The sequence below is a fragment of the Protopterus annectens genome, chromosome 10.part0, assembly GCF_019279795.1.
Source record: "Protopterus annectens isolate FY-2018-M chromosome 10.part0, PAN1.0, whole genome shotgun sequence".
NCBI lineage: Eukaryota > Metazoa > Chordata > Ceratodontiformes > Protopteridae > Protopterus > Protopterus annectens.
Window position 1 is genome coordinate 1,714,073,488 of NC_056744.1, and position 24,032 is coordinate 1,714,097,519.

Consider the following 24,032-nt stretch of genomic DNA (forward strand, 5'->3'; position numbering starts at 1 on the left):
TATAAATAGTTCTTACTCATGGCTAAATCTTCATGCATAGATGTGGGTCTATATTATGATATCACATGCTCAGAAGAGCAAACAACACAAATTGACCCCATGTAAGTGAAATTCACTGTTCCGAAACACATATATATATATATATATATATATATCTATATAAAACTGTAAAACATTACATAATGTGGGGGGCTGTGCCCCCCACACCCCCTACTTAAATATACCAACTCCAAGATAGCACTACAGTGCCAAAAATGGCAAAGCAGTGAAAGTGGCCAAGCAAATTCTTTCCCAGGGAAAGAATTTGCTGAAATGACGCTTCGCTATTTTGCCTTTTCGCGCTTTTCAGTTCGACAAAGACGCATTTGACAACCTGTATCTGCGACAGAGTAATAGGGCGCCCATAGATGTTAGTACTTTTAACCAGAAGTTAGGTACTGCATCTGGGCCTGGGATTCTCTCTTGTGTGAATGACCTGATGGCACATTAAAATGCTTTTTTGTGAAAAGCACTTACTGCACTGAGCACACTTGTATGGTTTATTCCCCGTGTGTACACGATGGTGTGTTTTAAGATTACCTTTTTGTGAGAAACACATACCACATTCAGTGCATTTATACGGTTTCACACCTGTGTGAATAGACTGATGTTGTAACAGAGTGCTGTTACATGAAAAACTCTTACCGCATTCAAGACATTTATACGGTTTTATCCCTGTGTGAATAGACTGATGTTGTAACAGAGTGCGATTACATGAAAAACACTTATTGCATTCAAGACATTTATATGGTTTTGCTCCTGAGCATATATTCTGATGAAGTTGGAGAGCCCTACTATGTTTATAACACTTACTGCACTCTGAACATTCACATCTTTTCTTCTCAAAATGGGTTATTTCATGATAATGGAGACCACTTCTTCCTCTATAACACTTACTGCATTCAGCACACTTGTATGGTTTCTTGTCTGCATGAATGGCTTCATGGGATTTCAAGTTACTTTTATTTGAAAAACCTTTACCACATTCAGTACATTTATATGGCTTCTCCTCCATGTGTGTCCTTTTATGATACACAAGACCACTCTGATGTGTAAAACACTTATTGCATTCAGTACATTTGAATGGTTTCTCCCCACTGTGAGATCTTTGATGATGAGTAAGAGCACTCTTTCCACTATAACACTTCCCACATTCAGCACATTTGTAAGGTTTATTCCCTGAGTGAGTCTTTTTATGATACAGGAGAGAACTCCTTCCTTTATAACACTTTCCACACTCAGGACATTTATATGGTGTTTCTCCAAAGCAAGACTTTTGATGTTTTAGAAAAACATTCTTTTGTATGAAACTCTCACTACATTCAGTACATTCATATGGTTTCTCCTCTCTTTGAAACCTTTCATGCATTACTGACCTTTGCTGTACAATAAAACATTTGTCAGATTCAAGGTTCTGGTTGCACTTAAGTCCTGAGTGAAGCTGTGATACAGGAGTGAGATGAATCTTGTCAGAGCTGTTCACAGGCTCAGCACACAGCTGCACGTTCTCTGGTGGGCGATGGAACGGGGTTGTTTTACAGTCACCCACTGGGTTCCTGCTGAAGTTATGTCCTGAGCGATGGTGTGGTAAAAGTTTGAGATGAACCTTATCAGAGCCGCTCACAGGTTGAGCACACTGCTGCAGGTTCTCTATTGATTGATGTACCTTACACATTTGATCATCACATTCAGTGCTCTGGCTGCAGGTATATCCCAAGTGAAGCTGGGATATATGAGGGACATGGAGCTTGTTGGAGTCCTTCTCAGACTGAGCACACTGCTGCAGGCTCTCTGGTAGGTGATGTAATGGAAGTGTTTCACTATTACCCACCAGGCTTTTGCTGAAGTTATGCCCTGAGCGATGGTGTGGTACAGGGTGAGCACATGGCTGCAGTTTCTCCGTCAGGTGATGTAATAAGGGTTTCCCACCTAAAAACAGATTAATAACATTTTATCATAACACAATTGTCAGATACTTTGCATAGAAAAGCACATGTGCATTGTTTAGCCATTTTAAATATTAAGGATTTATTCTCTGCTTTCTTGTGCAGCTTTTCTAAAATAAGCAAAAACAATTCTAATCGATACTTATCAGAACTTGGCTCTCACTTAAAAGCCATAAAAGGTTCTAAAGCAATAAAGAACAATCACAATAATCAAACGTAATCAATTTAGGCAAAAAAGAAACCTATCCAGAATCATACCTCTCAGTTTTTCTACAGGCATGGGAGACAACATTACATTATGTAACCATAACGTCATTCTGTTATGTGTTTAATGTTTTAATGTAACTATTTACTCATGTATTATTTCAGCACACCCTTCTGTACTTCCTGGGTAATGACTGAAATGAATATGAAGTTTAACAACCATTGTAAAGTCAGAGAACAAGTGAATTGTGAACAAATTAACATGGAATTTAAAAAAGCACAACACTGCATTCAATGTATGCAGATTACAGACCATAATTTACACATACAAATGTATGCTTTTATTAAGTAGCATGTAAAAATGTTGTCTATTACGCAGATGTTTTCTGAGGACTGAACTGAGTCTAGACCGCATAATGTACAACACCTGAAAGGTATATCCATACAACAATTACCTTCCTTCAAGGACGGTCTTGTATAACATACCAAATTTAGGGATAGTTGCACATCAGGCTACAAACTGAACTACTTTTTTTCCATACACAGAAGGCTTAGGATCCATAGTGGTCAAAGGAGGAAACTCATTTTGTTAAATTCTTCATCACAGACACAAAATCTGTTTTCTATTTTGGGTCAAGAAAGAATCTCTGCAACCAACATTTGAAGTGTACTTTATAGTTTATTTATATCTAGCTATAAATGGTGTGTCCATGCACTCGAGCAGTGTCCTGAAAACAATCTATACTCTGAGAGCTTGTTACTATGCAGTGTTTATATAACGTGAAAATCCAGGTCATTTTGAAGGACATTAATCCAGCCATCAGACTTCACATCCAAAATATTCTACAAGTACAACAAATGTAAACAACAACAGCAACAAAAATATATATATATATACTAATTTAGTATTGTGAAAAGGCACACAACTGTACTTCTATCTCCATTTAATAAAACTTAACTCGTCACTTTGATTCTCTAATTTTTCTGGCATTTCCTTCCTGTGATACAGAACCACACGAGGGACCATGGTACCTCAGGTATTGGACCTCATACGGATCCTGTTGTTGCTATTGGGACACCCGTGCCACCTCTTACTGCTTAATGGGGTTTTTTGATGAAATGCCAGTCTCAAAACCCAAACGTGGCCCACCTTGAGCTATGAATGTTGATACTTGAAATGCTGTGCAGCACTAAGCAAACACTTGTCTTACCAAAGCATCAATGAACTGACTGATGTTTTGTTATTAGGTTCCTATCACTTCGTCAAAAGCTAATTCCGTAAATGTCCATTCCTCGAACCCTATCCATCGAACCCTAATCTTCAAACACCCTTTCATCGAACATTTACATCACTGCAACTTTTTCCTAGGGAAGGGAGTTAGTTGGCAGTCATTACATATTTTTCCTTTTTCCCAATATAGTGTGATCTTAGAGTTGGTATATATAATTAGGGGTGGGGATGAAACTCTCCACCTTGGTGAGTTTAAAATAATGTGTTGTTTGTTATGACTGCTGTGGTAGCCAAGTTGTTTCATTCCCTAGGAAGAAAGTTTTGATGATGTAAAGATTTTGAAGTGATAAAGACCCTTTGTCAATGAGAATCTTTACACTGTCATTCAGATTTGATGACTTGAATTGGAGTACTGGGAAAATGTAATTTTTTTTCTTTTTTTTTCCCCAAGTTTGTAAATTTATAGATTATGGGTTTAGGGACAGAGACCCTCTATTAGCAGACCTCCCACCTGCAAAACATCCTTTAAATCACTCTTCTGCACCATCATTCACACCATTACATGCTTATGTTACTGTGAGATTTCAGTCATTCATTTACAATGCTGGAGTTCTAAATATGAGCTACTCAATGTTTCATTACAGGTCCCCTCAGAAAGTCAATCAGCTTGTGAAATTACATGCCGCAGTTTATTGCTCTGGGCTAGATCAGTATCACATCCAGTAACCCTTGGGTATGACCTTATTCTCCTTGTCTGGCCACCACACTCGGCATTAGTAGTCTGAACAGAGAAGGAGAAGCCCCAGAAGCAGGCTGGTTTCCATCTGGACCCTGCACTGTGTTTTCATCCTGTCAGACAAAATCATGACCCCTTACCCTCCAGGCAAAAGATGATCACAAGGGAGTGTGTTCAGTTCCACAACTAAAAAGCCTAGCCTCTGAACAGGATTTAAGTATTACTTCTCACTTTATGATGTTCTATCAGACAGCACAGCAGAAGTACTGCCCACAACAGGGGCACTCTAACTGGGCACAACTGTATCAAAAATTCAGGAGCAGGAACAAGGAATGACACCAGTTTGGACAGGTCCCCAAATTAGTACTATTATCTGGTGAGTGGTATTATGGTAGCAGATTTGCAATGAACTGAAAATGTTGCTGATGCCAAAGAAATGTTGCTCAGCAAAGGAAATAAATGAATCATTCATTCTTAGCAACTCTGGAATGGACTTCAGCCATTTATTCACTTCCTGGACTAAAACCTTTTGAAAACTGAAAGGTGGAGTAAAGTTACTAATATATTTCTGTCAGTTCATAGTGGTGGTAGGCCTGGATAACAAATGAGTACTAAAGTGGGTGGCATTTTCTTGACATAAAGATATTAACAATACAAGGTCATCACAATGAAATGATAAGATGAGTATTTGAGGGCACTAAGCCTAAATATGGGAGGGGAGTAGTCTATTACCACAAGTTCAAACCTTTATACAACTCTAAATTATCTACCAAGCAGCAGTGTGGCAAAGTGTTGTGACAGTTACTACAGACTCAGCTATCACAGTTCATATTTTGCTGCGACACCTATGATTGCTTCTCTTCCCTGGACTCTTGACATATTTGTCTTATACAAGTGTCTGTAATTTCTCCAACACAACTTGCCATCTTGCCAATGGATAACATAAGATATTGGTTGTACTGCATGAAGGACTATCTTTTCTGGATGCAAGCCTTGCCATGGCTTTGTGTTCTTAATTTATCCCCATCTTCATTAGTAGGTACTAGGCTATCAGCCCAAGGGCCTACATAAGCCTAGCCAACAAGGTTCCCTGGCTTACGCCACCCAAGAAAGTTATTTTCCTGTGCCCCTGTCGAGCAGAGCCACAGAAGTGATCCCCGGGGTGTATTTCCTATTTCCCATCCACACAAGATTTTTCTTGAAGAGTGCTAATGAGGAACTTTGCTTGACATAGATGGGTAGCTTGTTCCACAGTATAGGAAGTCTCTGGGACAGGAAGCTATCCCTCCAGCATGTCCTGTTTATTGTGGTGACAGAGTATGTAGCTTGTAGTATGTAGATTGGGATTTCTTTAAGTGGAGCATGTCCAAAAGCTCTGGGCATGACATAGCTTTATATGTTAGGCAGAGATCACCTCGGAATAGGTGATATGCTACGGAGTAAAGCTGGAGTTTTTTAAGATGGTCAGTATCTTACAAATCTGTTAGCCTCAAACAGCTGTTGTCTTAGGAGTGTTTCTATTTCTGCTAATTTCTTTCAAGTATTTCCTTTACTTTGTGCTGACTCTTTTCAAGAATCAGTAGCAGTGATGAATTATGCACTCTGTTTTATATCCTTCTGCCTATTTGCAATTGAGCTCATGGGAGAGGCAAATGCCTCCACTGGAGTATTCTTACATTTCAGAAATACAAAATGACAAATCAGCTCTTTCATGAAATTCTTTACTATCTGGAAAGTTCTTTTCACTTCTCTCTTTATTGCAGTAAAATGGGATGGATGTTATACAACCAAACTTCCAGTCATGCACACATCTTCTGTATTTCTGACTTCTGTTCTATGGCCCACTGGGGTCTATATCACTTTGTTGAATCACTATTTAGTGAACGCCCCTTTATCGAACTATTTAGCAAAAACACTAACAATCAAACTAACTTTTCAGTGAAAACTTTCCTAGGGCAAACTGATGGTAGTCTTCCCTAGTGATCATAAAAACTTAACACTTAAGCAGGTGGAAGGCTACACCCCCCACACCCCCGCTAACTAAATATACCAACTTCGAGATAGCACTACAGTGGGGAAAAAGGCAAATAACAGATGGTGGCCAACCATCGTCTTGCCCTAGGAAAGTTTCCATTGAAAAGTTAGTTTGACGATTAGTGTTTACGCTTAGTAGTAGTTCGACAAAGAAGCTTTCACTAAATAGTGATTCCACAAACTGATAGGGATCTGGGCCTCTGTTGAGTATTACAAAATCAGGTATCTCTTGTATCAAAAATAGATACTTTAATGCCCTAATCATGCTTATACGCCTTGGGTCTGTCAGATTGATTCTTTGCAGAACTGAAACTAGTATTTGAACACATGATATAACGCTTTCTTAAATTGAAATAAATCAGCACTCAGATATCTCACTCCCTGGACTGTCATTAGACAACTTTGCATTACTTTTTCTGTCTTAGTCAACATTTTGAAACATTACATTTTTTGTAGTTCCTTGCACTTTACAATTCCCGTATCTAATTTGTGTATCATCTTAAGCACCTGTCTTCACAGCTGATTAGGAACTAATTTTTTTGAGAACTTTGAATATCAAACACTTGACAGCTTACTTCTTACTTGAAGGAAAAGTAAAACGGAATCCATACTGATGATTTTTCCTCAGGCCAGCTTTGAAGTCGAATTTCTTTCAGTCACGTTATTTCCTAACCAGTGAAGGTAAAGTTCTAGTATTATTTTACTTCTTCTACTGTCACTGGTAACAATAATGCCAACGAATCTCCAGCTCTTCTATGAGATCTTCCCACATAGGTTCATAGGTAGGTACTAGGCTATCGGCCCAAGGGCAAAAGTAAGCCTATCCAACAAAGTTCCCTGGCTTACACCAACCCAAGAAAGTAGTAATGTTATTTTACTCAACAATAAACATGGACACATAACTCCTTTCCTTGCTGTATATTTCATTTTCCGATCATACGTCTCTAAATAAAATAACACACACTGCAGCAATGCAGGTGATTACAGGTACAAAGGTTCTCATATGATTACTAGGCTAATAATCCCAGGTGGGGGCTGCTTTTTAAGCCTAGCCTTTCTTCATAAATGTAACTGGCATGCTGACACTCTAATTTTTTGGGGAAAATGTAGACTTGAACATGGGTGGTCAACATTTACAGGCTGATGCTATTAATAAGTGCCTGACCAGGGTTAAGTTTCTGTTCCCTATTTACAGGTTATGCTTGAATTTGGTTAGGGAAGAGGTCTGCTTGACATGGATGGGAAGTCTGTTTGAGAGAAGATGCAGTCTCTGAGACACAGAACTGTTACTTCGATATGCTCGGTTTATGTTGCATTTGGGGTTTAGGCCCCTAGATTGGGTAATTCTGATGTTATTTGCTTTGTGGATATGCAACAGGTCCATCAGAGTAAGATGAGAGGATGCTTTGTAGGTCATGTATACATCACCTCTCAGCAGCCTGTAGGATACAGAATATGGGGACAAGGCTTTAGAACATGTTGTTTATGCCCCATATTCATTTTGTGAGGAACCTCTGTGAACATTCCAGTTGTTACATATGCCTGGTTAGGTATATATTGAATTGGGCAGTGATGGTCTGATGATGGCCACGTACAGAGAAACAATAACATCCATAGACCCAGATGACGTACTCTTGCTTGGAAGCTGATCAACATAAAATGATTTCCTTACCACCTTAGACACATGATGGTCAAAGGCCAAACTGCTGTCTACATGTGTTCTCAGACCCCTGACCACCGGGGCCTACTTTTTGGGAAGTAATGTCACTGTAGTGGTTTCGAGGGGTACTTGCCTTCCCAAAGGATACTATTATGTATTTCTTGGCATTGATTTTTAGGCTGTGGCTCTGGCACCAGTTATTGTCTTCTCACTGTAAACATGGGGTCAGTTGTGCTGCATCCTGACCTGAATCCGAACTGCTCATCTCCAATCTTACTTTCTACTACTCTGTATACATTTATCAATCACCCTCTGCAGAACTTTCATGCAATGTGACAGGAGCCTGATACATCTGTACTGCTCACAATTGTGGATGCCCCTTTATTCTTGTACACTGGCACTAGTATGCTTATTCTCCAGTCATCTGGGATGCACCTTTCTCTCCACACTGCTAGGAGTACCCTCAGGACCCATTTCTCCCCTATCACACCCAGCATCTTTTATCTGCTGTGACCTCATCTGAGCCTGCTGCTTGCCCTGAGTTTTCCTTAGTGCTATTCTTGCTTTTTCTAGCACAGGCTCCTGTTCTTCTCTCGCTGTAGGCTGTGTCTTGGACAGTACCACTTCTGTGGCATTTCCTTCATTTAGAAGCTGCTGGAAGTAGTCCTGCCATCTGCCTTTTATGTCCTATTAGCTGGTGAGCAGGTTGTTGCTGGCATCTATTATGAAGGGTGTCTGACTATCTCCTTTATCTTTCCTTTGCAACCTGATATAGTTTCTTTATACCACCTACAGAGACATTTTCCAGAAGCTGGTAGAGTGCATCCTATGGCCTATTCTTTGCTATTGCAACTCCTTTCATAGCTTCTTTGTTAGCAACCAGTATTCCTTCCTAGCCTGGTCAGTCATTTCTATCTCCCACTTTTTCTTGCACTCTCTTTCTTTCTTTTGATGGCTTCCTGGACTTCTGCATTCCACCACTAGCTTTCCTTATGTATCTTATTTCCATACCTGGCTCAGCCACATACCTGTTCTGTAGTTCTCACATATGCTGTTTTGAGGTGCAGCCATTCTTCAACTCCACTTATTATCTCCTCTTTTTGGGGTGCTAGAGCCCTGAGTAAATCCATGAACTGTTGTCCTTCCTCAACTTCCATGTCTTCAGCCTAGTCTCTGTTGACCTTATAACCTTCTCTGACCACTGCTTGCAGCTGATTGTGGCAACCAGTAGTTTATGCTGTGGACAGACTGTTTCACTGGGAATGGCTTTGAAATCACCGATTCTACTCCAGGGCCCTTTCCTCACTATGAGGAAGTCTACCCGAGTTGCATGCTGGCCACTCTTGTATGTGATCTTGTGACTTTCTCTTTCTCTGAACCATGCATTGGCTACTATCAAGCCATTTATCACACAGAAATCTTGAATTGCCTTTCCGTCTTTATTCCTGTTGTCCTACCCTGTGGACCCAAGCAGTCCTCATATCCTGTTCTATCTGTCCCAATATGTGCATTCAAGACAGCCATTATCAATACCAATTCATGTTGTCCTGCTTTATCTAGTAGGTCCTGCAACTGCTGTAAGTATGCCCTCTTTTCCTTACTATCACAACCCTGCTGTGGGACATAGGGCAGTTCAATACACTGGAGTCTGCCCGAGTCTGTCACTAATTCTGATGACATCACTCACTGCCTTGTGAAGCCTATCTCTCACCACAATTCCAGCACCACTTCTAGCCTGTCCTCCTCCTGAATAGTAGAATCTGGAACCCAAGCCAAGTAGCTTTGCCGCACTGCCCTTCCATCTTGTCTCATGGATACATAGGATGTCCAGCCTCCTCCGTATCAACATGTCATCCACTTCCAAGCTCCATCTTGTCAGTGAGCCTACAGTGAGTGTAGCAATTCTTAGTTCATATTTGGCAGGTTGACTGGTTTTATATCCAGCTGTCACTCAACAGAGATACCTCAGTTAACCCGGGCTGGGCAACTTAACACTGGCCAGTGACTTACTGACCCAGAGCTGCTAGGCTTTATAGCAGGCACACACTGGCCAACAGTGGCATATAAACACCTCCCGCCTTTAACATGGGTCCCTGCCTAAGTTGAAATAGACCAGGTCCTCAACCCACTTATAACCGGTAACTACTCATGCCCATTTTGGTGACATTAGTCAACATGACCAAACCACCTACAGCCATATTTTACTCGTCAAGTGGCTATTCCTGCCATAGTACTCAAGTCTGTGATCTGTGCTGTCCTAATTGGAGGATACTGCACACAACAGCAGATGGCCAAAGCAGTTGGTCTACACAACTCTTCACCCTATAGGTCACCATGTAGAGTCTGTGCTGCTGTCCAAAGCTCCATTCAATGGTGAGGTTGCGATGAAAACACTCGGCAAGTTTTTTCAGAGGTGAGAGAAACCCACAGAGACACAGGGAGAACATGCAAATTCCAAACATGCTTTGGCCGGAGATCAACATCAAACCTTGTACCTTATGCATGAGAGGCATAGACCTTAACCATTATGCCAACTGGTGCCGGTTACACTGCTAGCGCTATACATACACCCCAAACTCCTACATTAATATACCCATTATTACTGCTACTACTACACACACCTCACATTTCTATGTTAATGTTCCCATTAAGTACCAGGTATACTACTCCACACACCCCCATTACACCAGTACTCCAAACACCCCATATTCCTACATTAATGTATATATACTCCACTCCAAATATCTCATGTACCTGCACTGCTGTCCTTGTTACACTACTACTGGTATACCCATCTTACTTGCCTGGGTTGCCATCCCCATTACTATACTATACACACATAGTACATGCCCGTGTTGCCGAACTCGTACTGTTCCACAAATCCCACACTACCCCATCCACAGTACTATTGCTTCAATTCCACACATCCCAACCACCTGTGTTGCTGCACCTGTTGTACTACTGACACAGCTCCACACATGCCCACATTGCCACACCTGTTGTACTACTAGTGCTCCACAAATGCCATGGGCTCACATTGCCTCATCCGTTGTAATACTACCACTCCACACATGCCACAAGCCCTGATTTCTGTATCCATTACATTACTACTGCTCCATACATCCCATGCACCCATTAAACTATTATTATTACTAGCCCTCCGCACATCCCATGTTCCTACATGCATTACACTACAACTACCACTCCACACATCCTAAGCACCCACATTGCTTCACCCTTTGCACCGTTAGTCCTCCACACATCCCACATGCCTGCGTTACTCTACCCATTGCACAACAGGTTGCATGGTGGGGGAATGAGCCTGAGGTAGGATATGGGGAGGCTTGTGGAATGGACAGACAGAAAGCATTCAGGTCACGGTTGAAATAAATGAAAGACCCTGTAGTTTGGGTATTGTAACTCATGTAAACAATAGCCTTTGGAAGGGTTAATGTTCTTAATCAGAGTTTGTTTTTAGGACCCACACCCCAACAGGATTATTCCAAGAGGGTTGTGGCCAAAGAGAACACACTGAGAGGTAGATTAGGAGTTTGAGTCTATGGCTAGAAACAGGATTACCCCCTTGTAGAGCAATGCTTAGCCAGATGTGGCGTAGTATCAACTATTCAAGAAGACACTAACAGAAAGAGACATTAAAGTGGGGAGCTGTGCAGAGAAGCTTGGCTGGGGGTGCAGATGGGTTGGATAGTAGAAGACTTATAAAATAAATAAGAAGTGTGGGGCTATACTCACATGAAATCATAAGAGAAAGAAGGGACATGACATGGTTAGTGAAGAACATCTTATGGAGAGACAGACGGGAGGAGGGTATTGCACTTTGCAGACTGATGTTCTACACAAACAGGACATCACACAGCTAGTTTTGTTTTGTTTTTTAAAACAGTATGATCAGCAGTTGGAACAGTCTTCCAGAGTGGCTGGTTGAACATAAGCCCATGGCTGGATGCAGCACAAGTGAGGGGTTTAAGGGAAAAAAATGAGAGTGGGTTGTGGAAGAGATGTGGGGAAATGGGAGGGAAGAAGACATGCAGGGTATTACCTGCTTCAGTTGGACATCTTTATGAACTTCTAATGCATGGATAAACACTGGTAAGTAAACACTGCACCATGCGCTGGATATATTTCAACCACATGCAAATCTATGGATATATTTTAACCACACATAGATGTGCTTAGTACTCCGTAACTGGTCAGCAGACTATGGTCACCAACAGTGGCATTGTTCTTAAAGTTTCAGCAAAACAGCCCCCTTTACCTCAAATGACAATGTGGGCTCTACTTACAGACAGCACAAACACACCCATTATATCATGCAGATATGATGGAGCATCAAATGCATTTCTTCACAAGTAGTTACCTCCAATGCTACCACCCAAAGGAAATGTTTTGGGCTAAAACCACATACCATCTCAAATACCTTAAAGGACAGCTGCAACCTCCCATCTGTTCTACCTCATTTAGGTGCTTTTTTCCATAACAAGTCTTTTCTTTAGCTAAAATTAACAAGGCCCTGATTATATCTTAATTCATCTATTTTCTATTGTACACAGCTACAACCTCACCATGTTTTTTGCAAATGAAATATTGTATTATTATTGTATCAGTGTTCACAGCATATGCAAGTCAAAAGCCGGGACTGAATACTAAAAAGATGACAAAGCTTTCTATACCAGGTTTTAAAGTGGGAGATGCTGATCACATATAACAGAGTAGTTCAGCCGGGATAATAACACAACTGTACATCTTGGTACTACACTGTGAAGAGCGGTATCAAGAGGTACAATCTGAAAACACAAAAAAAATGTACTTAAGATTTTTAGTTTACCATGAAAGGCATTTTAGCAGCCGGTGGTGAACACAAATCCCATGAATTTCATGAAAAAGAAACATTGTAACGGTCTCTGGAGACAGTCTAAGTAGCCAGTGATTAGATACCTATGGTGGCACTATTGGTAGAGATACAAGGCACCTGATGCCTAGGAATACTGTGGAGACACAAATGTACTGTGTGACAAACGAGAACAGACTGAAAAGTCATGTCAGCATGCCATAGCCTCTCTTGAAATTTCTGGGATTAAATAAACTGCAATATAATACTAACCACCAACCACCGTTATATATACTTAATTTTAAGGTTAAGCTTCTTACTGAGTGCTGTAAATATAACAGAAATGTTAATGAAAAACAGCAAAGTACCTTCCATACCTCTCAACCTCTTAGAACAAGAAATTTGGACAAAGCCATAAGTAAAAGTGGGGAGAGGCTCAAAAATAGGGACAATTTTTAAATACTGTGGTTACAAACTTAGAAAGTTTATAGAATAACATGTTTTGCTTTAATGTGAATTTTCTGAAGGGTATGAAGTCTGAAACTCAAATGTCTGTCATTATTTTCTTTCAGTCTTTAATAATTTGCCACTAATTTGCCAGAAAACCACCATTTTACGAAAAACAGACCAAAAATATGCAAAAATCTGGACATTCTGCAAAAATCTGTACAGTTGAGAGGTATAGTACTTTCTGACACTTACACAGAGCTTGCTTTATTAGGAGAGATACAACAAGTAACTTTAAGAAACAAACATTTTAAGCTCTTTCTATATTTACATAAACCAAGCTGTGGCAAACTTGTTTTGAAATGTAATAAATTAGTTTCCTTAATTAGACAATACACACATTTATGGAATACAGACATGAAAGCATTTGTTGCAGAGGAAGGGAACTGTTTAACCACTGTATGTCTACTTAAACTTTTACTTCCAAGTCTAACAATATTAATAAAATTAAAGCTGTCTAAAGGTCTGCCCTGCTTTCCCCAACAAGAGTAATTGCATGTAAAATAATATATGCACAAAGTAGACAAACCAAGTTTTATAGACAACAAAGGCACACATCTTACTTAACTAAGACCTTGGATGGTACAGAATAGTCTGAAATATGTTTAGTTCTGGTAATCTGTATGAAAAAACTAACTGTAATTCTGCAGAAAAGTATTTCTTCCATGCATCAGAGTATAACTATATTAATATGGCTCCTACACCTAAGCTAGGCTTACGGCCTCAAAGTACTTTATGTTTTAGCACCTTGAGGGGTGTTTACTGTGCTCTCACCATGGTGTGCTCATTACAGCATCCTTGGCTATGGCCCTAATCATTGTTACCAGTTTACTTGTCCAAGGACAAGCCACTGACATCTTAAACAGGTGCTAATACATTCAATTTATTACACATTTGTCCTGTCAGGTGATCACTGTAATCTGACTAAACATGACAAGTTACAAGTGAAATCACCCATCTTAACACCAATTCAGCATGCAGAAAAAACAACTGCAAGCCTTCCTTTTGGCCTTTCCTTGGTGTATGCTTGCAGTCTTTTAAAATCACCCATCGTAAGGTGAAGCCATCCTCATATACAGAATGCTGGTTCAGTGTTAAGATTTCTGCCTTACAGCTCCAGGGTCTGGCGTTTTATTATGTCAGTTGGTCATTTTCTGTGTGACCCTGCATGTTTTCAGTGTGTCTGCATAGGTTCTTTGTGTATGTTGGAATGGACAGTGGATTTACTCTCACTTGCCATAAACATGCTGGTTGACTCACTAACCTGTCCATAAATATGTTTTACTTGTCTTCCCTCTCATTATGGCCTGGGTGGTGGCTGTAAAGGATCCACAGCAATTTAATTTACCTGATTAACAATAAAATAAAATAAATAAATGCATACATAAAAAAATAATAAAAAATAGAGAATCTCACAAAGTCTCCCATTCAAACCTTCAAATGGTATTATGCATATCTGCATCATTGACTGATTTTTTTCTTTGTGATTGGGAATTATTGTCTATGGTCCAATATCTAATTATACTGGTCAAACACCAGTACAGTTACCCAAATAGCAGAATAATTAATTAGTATATGAATGCCTTGAGTTAGACTGCTGGTAACATGCTATGTTCTAAAGAAGGAAGTATTTTGAGCATTAATAAGCTAGACCTGTAACCAACTTTATTTTTCAGCAATATGAAAAATGGACTTCAGTTTCAAAGGGCATTCTAAACAAACTGACCCTCTTGGGTTTCACTGAAGCCTCCATTAGGTGGTTTACATTCTATTTATAAACCAGACAATTGTTCTGTATGCACCTAAAAACTTACAAATGCTCCACATCTGGTATACCTCAAGGCATAATTCATGGCTCCATCTATTGTCCGTGTGTGTGTGTGTGTGTGTGTGTGTGTGTGTGTGTGTGTGTGTGTGTGTGTGTGTGTGTAAATGAACCTGAACTTATGAACCTAAATGTATTTCAACAAGTCTGAGATCACACAACACTGAGGAAAAGAGAAATTTCTTTAACCAGTCTATTTGTTGCTCACACAACTGGTGTTTATGTAGTGATGAAACAAGTCAATGACTCTTGTTTCGGTCAAATAAACTCTTCAACCATCCTCTTGGACTCATACTTTTATATACATTTTCTTATGCCATTTCTTCTCAGTTGTCTGCAAATTATCAGCCCTCGCTCCTTTGGCATTCATTTTATAGGCGGAAATCAGGGTTTTGTGGTGACTGAGATAAGCACCCATATCACTTTAGGGTCATTCTATCACCTCCCCTGCATATGTGTGTCATCACACACACATCTATGAGGGTGACCTCACTGCCTTAGAACACCAAGGTTACATCTCCTTGCCCTGTCAACACTGTTGTCATGCAAACAATTTAGCTGAGCAGAACCACTAAATCTTTCCCCCACAAGAGGTGAGCCCATCAGTCCTATCCTCCCTGCCCACATCTTCCACTCCTTAAACAGCTAGTCAAATTCAGGTCATGTGGACTGTAGCCACAGAGCTTGGAAAAAACAATTATACTGGATAGTTTTACTTGACCAAATACAAAGTAAGGTCTTAAGATGAAACTGTTACCTTGGAATGTTAAATGGCTTTCACATGCACTAGGACAACTTGTGTGCATCAGAAATGGCACCACATGCATACTATTTCTAAAAGAAACACATCTGACAGATGATAAATGTGCTAAATCCCTGAAGCTGGGGTATGACTAGGGCCTAGTCTCACCACACCCAGGAGGCAGGCATAAAAAGGGAGCCATTTAGTTAAAGAAAAGATTTCCCGTTACTAAAGTTGACAAGATGGCAGATTGGGGGTAGGTCTACAGTCTGTAAGGGGGATAATGAAGGGACTGTGTGTAATGTTAATGCAGATTTGCCATTCTAACAAGAATGGCACCAGGTGTAAGAGATCCTATACTGAAAGGATGAATGATATTCCATGAGGGGATGACTATGTGGGGGCAAAATCCCAGAAGCTACACCACCCTTCCACTGAGTAGATTTTTGAGTAGGTGTATAAAATGATGGGGATAGTAGAGGTTGATAATGAACTGGATGCCTCAAAGAACAAAACACACTCACTTCTCTTTCAGCTGCTCCCATTAGGGGTCACCACAGTGGATCATCTGTTTCCATTTCTTCCTGTCCTCTGCATATTGCTGTGTCACACTAACCACCTATGTGTCCTCTCTCACCACATCCATAAACCTAAACTTAGGCCTTCCTCTTTTCCTCTTACCTGGCAGCTCCATCCTTAGCATCCTTTTCCCAATATACCCAGCATCCCTCTTCAGCACATGTCCAAACCAACGTAATCTCACCACTCTGACCAAACCGTGCAAGCTGAGCTGACCCTCTAATATATGAATTCCTAATCCTGTCCATCCTTGTCACACCCAGTGCAAATTTTAACATCTTTAACTCTGTCAATTCCAGCTCTGACTCCTGCCTTTTTGTCAATGCCACCATCTCCAACCCATATAACATAGCTGGTCTCACTATCCTCTTGTAGACCTTCCCTTTCACTCTTACTGGTACCAGTTTGTCAATTTCTCCAGAGACTCTTCTCCACCCTGCCTGTACTCTCTTCTTCACCTTTCTTCCACACTCAACATTACTCTGAACTATTGATCCCAAGTATTTAAACTCATCCATCTTCGTCAACTCTACTCCCTGCATCCTCACCATTCCTCTATCCTCCCTCTCATTCACACACACATATAGTCTGCCTTAGTCCTGCTGGCCTTCATTCCTCTCCTCTCTAGAGCATATCTCCACCTCTCCAGGGTCTCCTCAACCTGGTCTACTCTCACTACAGATCACAATGTCATCTGCAAACACCATAGTCCATGGGGCCTCCTGTCTGATCTCATGTGTCAACCTGTCCATCACCATTGCAAAGAAAGGGATCAGAGCTGATCATTGATGTAATCCCACCTCCACCTTAAACACATCCGTCACACCCACCGCAGACCTCACCACTATCACACTACCTTCATACATATCCTATACCCCTCTTACATACTTCTCTGCCACTCCCAACTTCCTCATACAATACCACAACTCCTCTCTAGGCACCCTGTCATATGCTTTCTCTAAGTCCACAAAGACACAATGCAACTCCTCCTGACCTTCTTCATATTTCTCCACCAACACTCTCAGAGCAAACATCGCATCTGTAGTGCTCTTTCTGGCATGAAAACATACTGCTGATCCCTAATCATCAGCTCCCTTTTTAACCTAGCTTCCACTGCTCTTTCCCATAACTTCAAGGTGTGACTGATGAGTTTTATCGCTTTGTAGTTACTACAGCTCTGCACATCACTTTTATTCTTAAACATTGGTACCAAATATTCCTGTAAATATCAAACAGCCTCAAAGCAGCATAGTTATTTAATGAAGGACCTGGAAACTTACTCCAATGTGTTAATTAATCCTTCTTCCCGGTTGCAAGTTTTAGCCTCAACACCAAAGATATTCCAGTGCACTGGATGGTGAATGTGTATTAAGTAAAGGTTTGCAACTTGACAAACTTGGAAATTTTGTTGATGGAAATATGAAGCTTCAAGTAAATGTCAGCCTCATGTTGTAGGACAAACTAGTACCTTGCATGTCAACATAGCAGAGTTACCAAATGTATTTATAAGACAGAAAGCAAAAATAACAAGCAGGATTTTAACAAATCTACAAGTGCAGCTAACAGGGTTGCAGGATGAGATATCAAGGGGTGGATGGAGAATGTACAGATCTCAGGCAAAATGATAAAAATATTAAACTTTAAAGCTGGCCAGGTGAAAAACCTCCTGAAAATTATCTGCTTTACTAAGAAACAGGAAATGTATGGCCCTAAGGCAGAAGCAACAAGGGGTAGAGAGGGCAAAGTAGAGAATAAAATCAGTAGAATCGGGAAAGTTGGTAAATACCTGTCAGATCTGAGACTGCCCTGACCCAGACATACCTGTCAGATCTGGGACTGCCCTGACCCAGACATACCTGTCAGATCTGGGACTGCCCTGACCCAGACATACCTGTCAGATCTGGGACTGCCCTGACCCAGACATACCTGTCAGATCTGGGACTGCCCTGACCCAGACATACCTGTCAGATCTGGGACTGCCCTGACCCAGACATACCTGTCAGATCTGGGACTGCCCTGACCCAGACATACCTGTCAGATCTGAGACTGCCCTGACCCAGACATACCTGTCAGATCTGGGACTGCCTGTCAGATCTGGGACTGCCCTGACCCAGACATCCCTGTCAGATCTGGGACTGCCCTGACCCAGACATACCTGTCAGATCTGGGACTGCCCTGACCCAGACATACCTGTCAGATCTGAGACTGCCCTGACCCAGACATACCTGTCAGATCTGGGACTGCCCTGACCCAGACATACCTGTCAGATCTGGGACTGCCCTGACCCAGACATACCTGTCAGATCTGGGACTGCCCTGACCCAGACATACCTGTCAGATCTGGGACTGCCCTGACCCAGACATACCTGTCAGATCTGGGACTGCCCTGACCCAGACATACCTGTCAGATCTGGGACTGCCCTGGCCCAGACATACCTGTCAGAACTGGGAATACCTTGACGTATGGCCGGGGATACATGAAGTGTGTTATGAAAATTTACCAAAGAAAACACATGGTAGACATTTAACTACATGGCCAGTGATAGGATACCATGGCATTTAGTTAAATTTAAAATCAAGTTTATACTGAATTTTACAAAAATGCTTAATGAGACTTTGAGGAAAGGGGACCTACCTATATACTGGAAGTGGTGTGCCAAAACTGGCAAAGATAATACAGTTGTAGAAATGTATAGGTCAAAATAAACTCTCAACCATGATTACAAATTCTTGCTGCAGTAATAGCAAAAAGGATTAAAATATGCTTGCCCTTATTAGCATATGGGTTTCTACCAGAAGAAAGTTTGTCAGACAACTATATAAAGACCTGTATGATATTACAAGAGGCATGAGTTCCTAAACACAAATTGTAATTAGTAAGTTCAGATAACAAACGTGGGTGGACAAGAGTATTTTTTCTTTGCAATATTAAAAGTTTTTTGTTTTTTTCAGGAGGAATTTACTAACCTGTTGGGAGTCTCTGTATAACAGAAGAACAGTTTCAGACCCTCTCAGTACTTTTCTATTTATTGAGGGACTAGAAAAGCCTGCTTGTTGTTCTCTGTATTATTTAGACCTTATCCTGCGCTGCTCGCTCAAAGACTTTGGATATTCGTACAGAATCAGCTCTTTAAATTGTCCCAGTACACAGATGACTTCACTTATTTGATTGGGGACTTGGATATTATTTTTGAGGAACTGGTGAATTTTGGCACATCAGGGTATACAATTAACATGTTTTTCACTTGTATCCCTTTAGATAATGTGCTAGTTGAAGTATTTATTTTTGAGAACACATCTGGCAGATGGTGCAGAGGGTTAAACCCGTGAGATGTAGTTCCTGTTTTAGGACAAGTAGAATTTCAGGCTGGCTCCTCAGTGGCCCCCTGGACTGAAAGCTTAGTATCTACTTACGAAACTATAACACAAGGTCACTTTTTGAAGGGCCAAACAAGTAGTACATTACTGGACAGTATTGCCCAGACATACAATATTGTTTGTTAACCAAAATATTTTTTCTGAGATGCAAAATATACTATTAGATTTTCTACAAAGAGTCTAAGCACTATGTTGGAACCCAATTCTAAAAGACTTGCTCTCTGTATATGTCACTTGCATGTCTGTTTTATAGACAAGTCACACAGAGAGCAAACTTTTTAAAATCTGGTCTCTAGTTAATATTGCTATTTATGCACCATATGGAATACCAGAACCAAAATGCCCAAGTGAATTTTTTAAACTTCACAAAATATCACAGTCATTCCTTTGGGGGCGCAGAACTGCATGGACAAGTGCTTACTCTCTCAGCTATGGCAGGAAGACTGAGAGTCCCTATTACAAGCTGTAATTCTGACATTGTTTTACAGCTTAAATGGCAACACATTCCAGACTACCTCGATAAATATATATTTTTTGAAAGTACAATGTAAATTAAACTGAAGAGGGGTAATTATATGTTAATAATTTAGAGAAAGCAGTTCAATGACTTAAGGAGACAGACAGTGATACTTGGTTAGTGACATTGTCATATATATAGTGACTTAAACACTGGGGACCTACAAAGTATACGCCTATAAGGAGACAGAGCATAAGATGCAATATTATGGGAAGCACTACAGAAGGATAAAATTTTGGACTATCGTTAGGTTATACAAAAATGTGGACACGCACCGGTTTCTCTCTACTTACATAAAAGAGTTTTAGAAGGATAGCAGACAGTGTGAAAATCCAGTATCTTAACAGAGAAGCTACATAAGAATTAATCAAGTGGACTATTGAAGCCAGGAAGGAGTGCCCTAATAAACAGAGGATTAAAAAGTAAGGTTGTACAGAATAGTGTTGTTCTTAATGCAGAGACAGATAAAGACAGACTTATGTGAAAATGGCAGTCACAAACTAACATTTCAGAGGAAACATGGGCCAAGGTACTCTTGATTACAAGATATTTCATGAACTGAAGTTACCTTTTTGGGATGGAGAGCCTTTTCAAATATTTCTGTGCATGCGCGGTACGTGCACATGAATACGGGGGTTAACAGGAGTTGTTGGGAATGTGGAACAGGGGAGTTAAGAAACTGTAAACATACATTTTGTGGAATGGAAGAGGTGGTAGAGGTTAAACTTGGACTTGCAAAGGGTTATTAGAGCTTAGTCAAGCAGAACACAGCTGTCATTTGCTTTGTACTTGATTTCCCTGAAATCACAAGAAAATGAATAAATAAATAAAGAAAGCTCATTATTTGATCCCTTAATGTTAATGTCAAAGAAATCAGTTACCCATAAGTGCTAAAAGGATCTAGCAGCTAGAAAAACTGTTGAACTAAGAAGAAAGTGTACGAGTTGGAACTACAAACTTAGCTAGATTAAAACAGAAAAGTACTAAATTAATGGTCCCTCTGAATTCTCAAGATGATGGACTACAATTATGTTGGTGAGGCCTTCCAGATTGACTGAAGTTAGATAATTCATTACCAAGCTCGGAAATTAAGAAAACAGCTGTGTTGAATTAAGCTAGATTGTAGCACACATATACGAATGTGTTTAAACCAATTTGTCTCTCGGAAGGACAGTGAAAAGGTGTTTCTTTTTTTATCTGCTTAATGTGCACATATCCAAGGTGTTGAATAGTTACTGTTCTGCTAGTATATTTATATTAACGGTGTTGTTTTCCTGTAAATAGTTGGAGTGTAATGTGCTTCCATGCCTGCTAACTAAACTTCCAGTTAATGTAAAGAAAGTGACAGATCCCAACACATGTGGGAATGGGGGGCTAAGTGATGGCAGGACTGCACAATGAGCACCTGTTACACATGAAACAAAGACTGGAAACATAAAACAGCATGTAAAATTAGTTTAAATAGTGAAAGGAGCACATGTTTACTTAGAAAGTGGTAAACAATTATGGAAACCAGCCAAATGAAATGGTGCAGAAAGAGGCCATCCCCACATGTACAATCAGAAACGGCAGTGAGACAAAGTTACTAGACTACACGGGTTCTGTAAGGACGTACATAAGACTTATGTCAAACTGAAACTGAGAAAGGGGACAGACTTTTTCCCAAATACAACACTCCCATTTCTGGAATATATTCTATTTTTGAGCCTTAGTGCACTAGGATTTAAAGTTTAATACTGATTTCTTATTGTCACTATGTGGTATATGCATTTTCTCACTATGACAGCTCCTGATCCTATTACCTTTCCACTTCCTAAAAACACATGTGACAATGAATACTACAAGCTGTCCACATGTATTTCATTCGGCCTTGTCCATATGGCCTGAAACATAGTTGGAACAGTCCACTGCAGACTAAGAAACAAACAAGCAGATAAATATTTAAAACATCTCGGCATTGCATTTTGACAAGACAAGTTATAAGCCAGAAAAAGTCTTCAATGCTTAACACAGGACTACACTCACCGATTGAAACCAGAGTTTCATAGTTCTGTAACATCACTTCCCTGTGAAGGTCCTTGTCTTCTTTTCTTAGCATTTCCCATTCCTCTTCTGAGAAAATGACGGCAACATCCTCAAAGGTTACTGCTACCTGAAAAAGGACATACAACATGTTATAAAGGTCTCGACTTTAAAATAATAATTAATAATGATATGCTCATTCAAACGTGGTCCCCTGACTGCTTCCACTTAAGTATTATTTTAAGATTCGGGATTTTTTACTTTAGTTTTAAAAATCTATTTCAGAGAATTGTTGGTTTTAAATGATTAAGTGTACACTATTTTGGAAGAAAGTGCTTGTTAAAATTTTAATGTTAGTTTATCAAAGTGGTTACCTTCATTTATCCTTCTTTATCAAGTAATGTAATGTAAAATTTACAAATAAATAACAGTGATAAAAATCAGGGTGACTTTAGAAGAAATAAAACAAAAAGAGAACAGAATAACTGCAACAGACAGACAGTCAGAAAGGTTGCTGTGGTCATGGCTACAAGCCTTAAATAATGCCAACTAAAACCTCATACAATTACTAACTGAAGTAAATGCAAGCTGCAAACTAGCACAGTAAGATATTAGCACTGGACTTAAATAGTGTTGTTTAGAGGCAGAGTTGAAAGTACTACATATTATATATGTATATTACACACATGCACACACACCAGAGTACACACGCACATGCATGCAAGCACCAGAGCTCGCACGCACACACACACACACACACACACACACACACACACACACACACACACACACACACACACACACAAGCTAGAAAAATAGGTTTGTGAGGTCAGTAGAGCAAAGAAAACAATAAGGGGTTTATGGGGCCAGTGCAAAAAAGAAAAGGATTTTTAGTAAGTGCAAAGACGAATCTGCCAACCACAAATCATAAAGCATATAACGTTCATGTTATAACTATGACTATGGAAAAGACAGATAATGAACTAGAGGATACGGCTGCTATGGAACAGATTCCCCAGCCACATAAGACAAAAGGTTTACCCCGTCCTTACTCAAGGGGAAACTTAGATGTATGGAATGGAAACAGAAAATTTACCTCAGGACTGTCCCTTCCTACTGATGGACAGAGGCAGCTCCTGACTGCTGTAACCCATGCATGGGTCCCCTCAAAATAACTAGGGTATGATCCCAGTTATTCTCATTTGTGGCAGTATATAATTATTATCGAACACTGGATGAGTTAAGAGCAATCTATAATTAATTGGGATAAGTTATTTAGAGCACAAAAAGAGAAACTGAATAAGCTTAAAAAGAACCACAAGGGCAGCTAGCCTAGTACTTGTCTATGAACCCAAATAACAAGGGCTAATGGGGGCATAAGCCTTAATTCTGTGTCAGACCAATGTTGGCATAATGATTAAGGTCTTCGCCTCCCACACACAAGATTCAATCCTGACCTCTAACCATTGCCTGTATGGAGTATGCAGAAAAACGCTGAGTGTTTCCACCTGAAGCTCAAGCAAGAATGGAGATGTCTACAGGGGGAAGAGTTATAAACACCAATTATTTTGGGCATCAGCCGTGATATTTAGTATCCTCAAGATAGGGGAACACAGATCACAGACTGCACACTGCGTCAGGGCTAACCACTCGACAGTGTAAAAGTTGGCTTTAGGTGATTCATGTTGACTAATGTTGCCAAATGATCTTGGTTACATCCCAGTGATAAGCTGTCTAGTTTTGTTTTAGGTGAGGACCCAGTGT

General features: G+C 40.2%; 1 protein-coding gene across 1 annotated transcript in view; it reads right to left on the minus strand.

Moving 5' to 3' along the window:
• Positions 1 to 324: 324 nt before the first annotated feature.
• The window catches only part of LOC122814460 (zinc finger protein 184-like), a 172,408-nt gene continuing 148,700 nt past the window's right edge, over positions 325 to 24,032 (minus strand). Inside the window, exons 9-10 of the mRNA XM_044087040.1 lie at positions 22,272 to 22,398; positions 325 to 1,968 (exon numbers count right to left, since the gene is read on the minus strand). Coding sequence (XP_043942975.1) covers positions 431 to 1,968; positions 22,272 to 22,398 — 1,665 coding nt within the window. The 3' untranslated portion in view covers positions 325 to 430. The remainder of the gene's footprint in view (positions 1,969 to 22,271; positions 22,399 to 24,032) is intronic.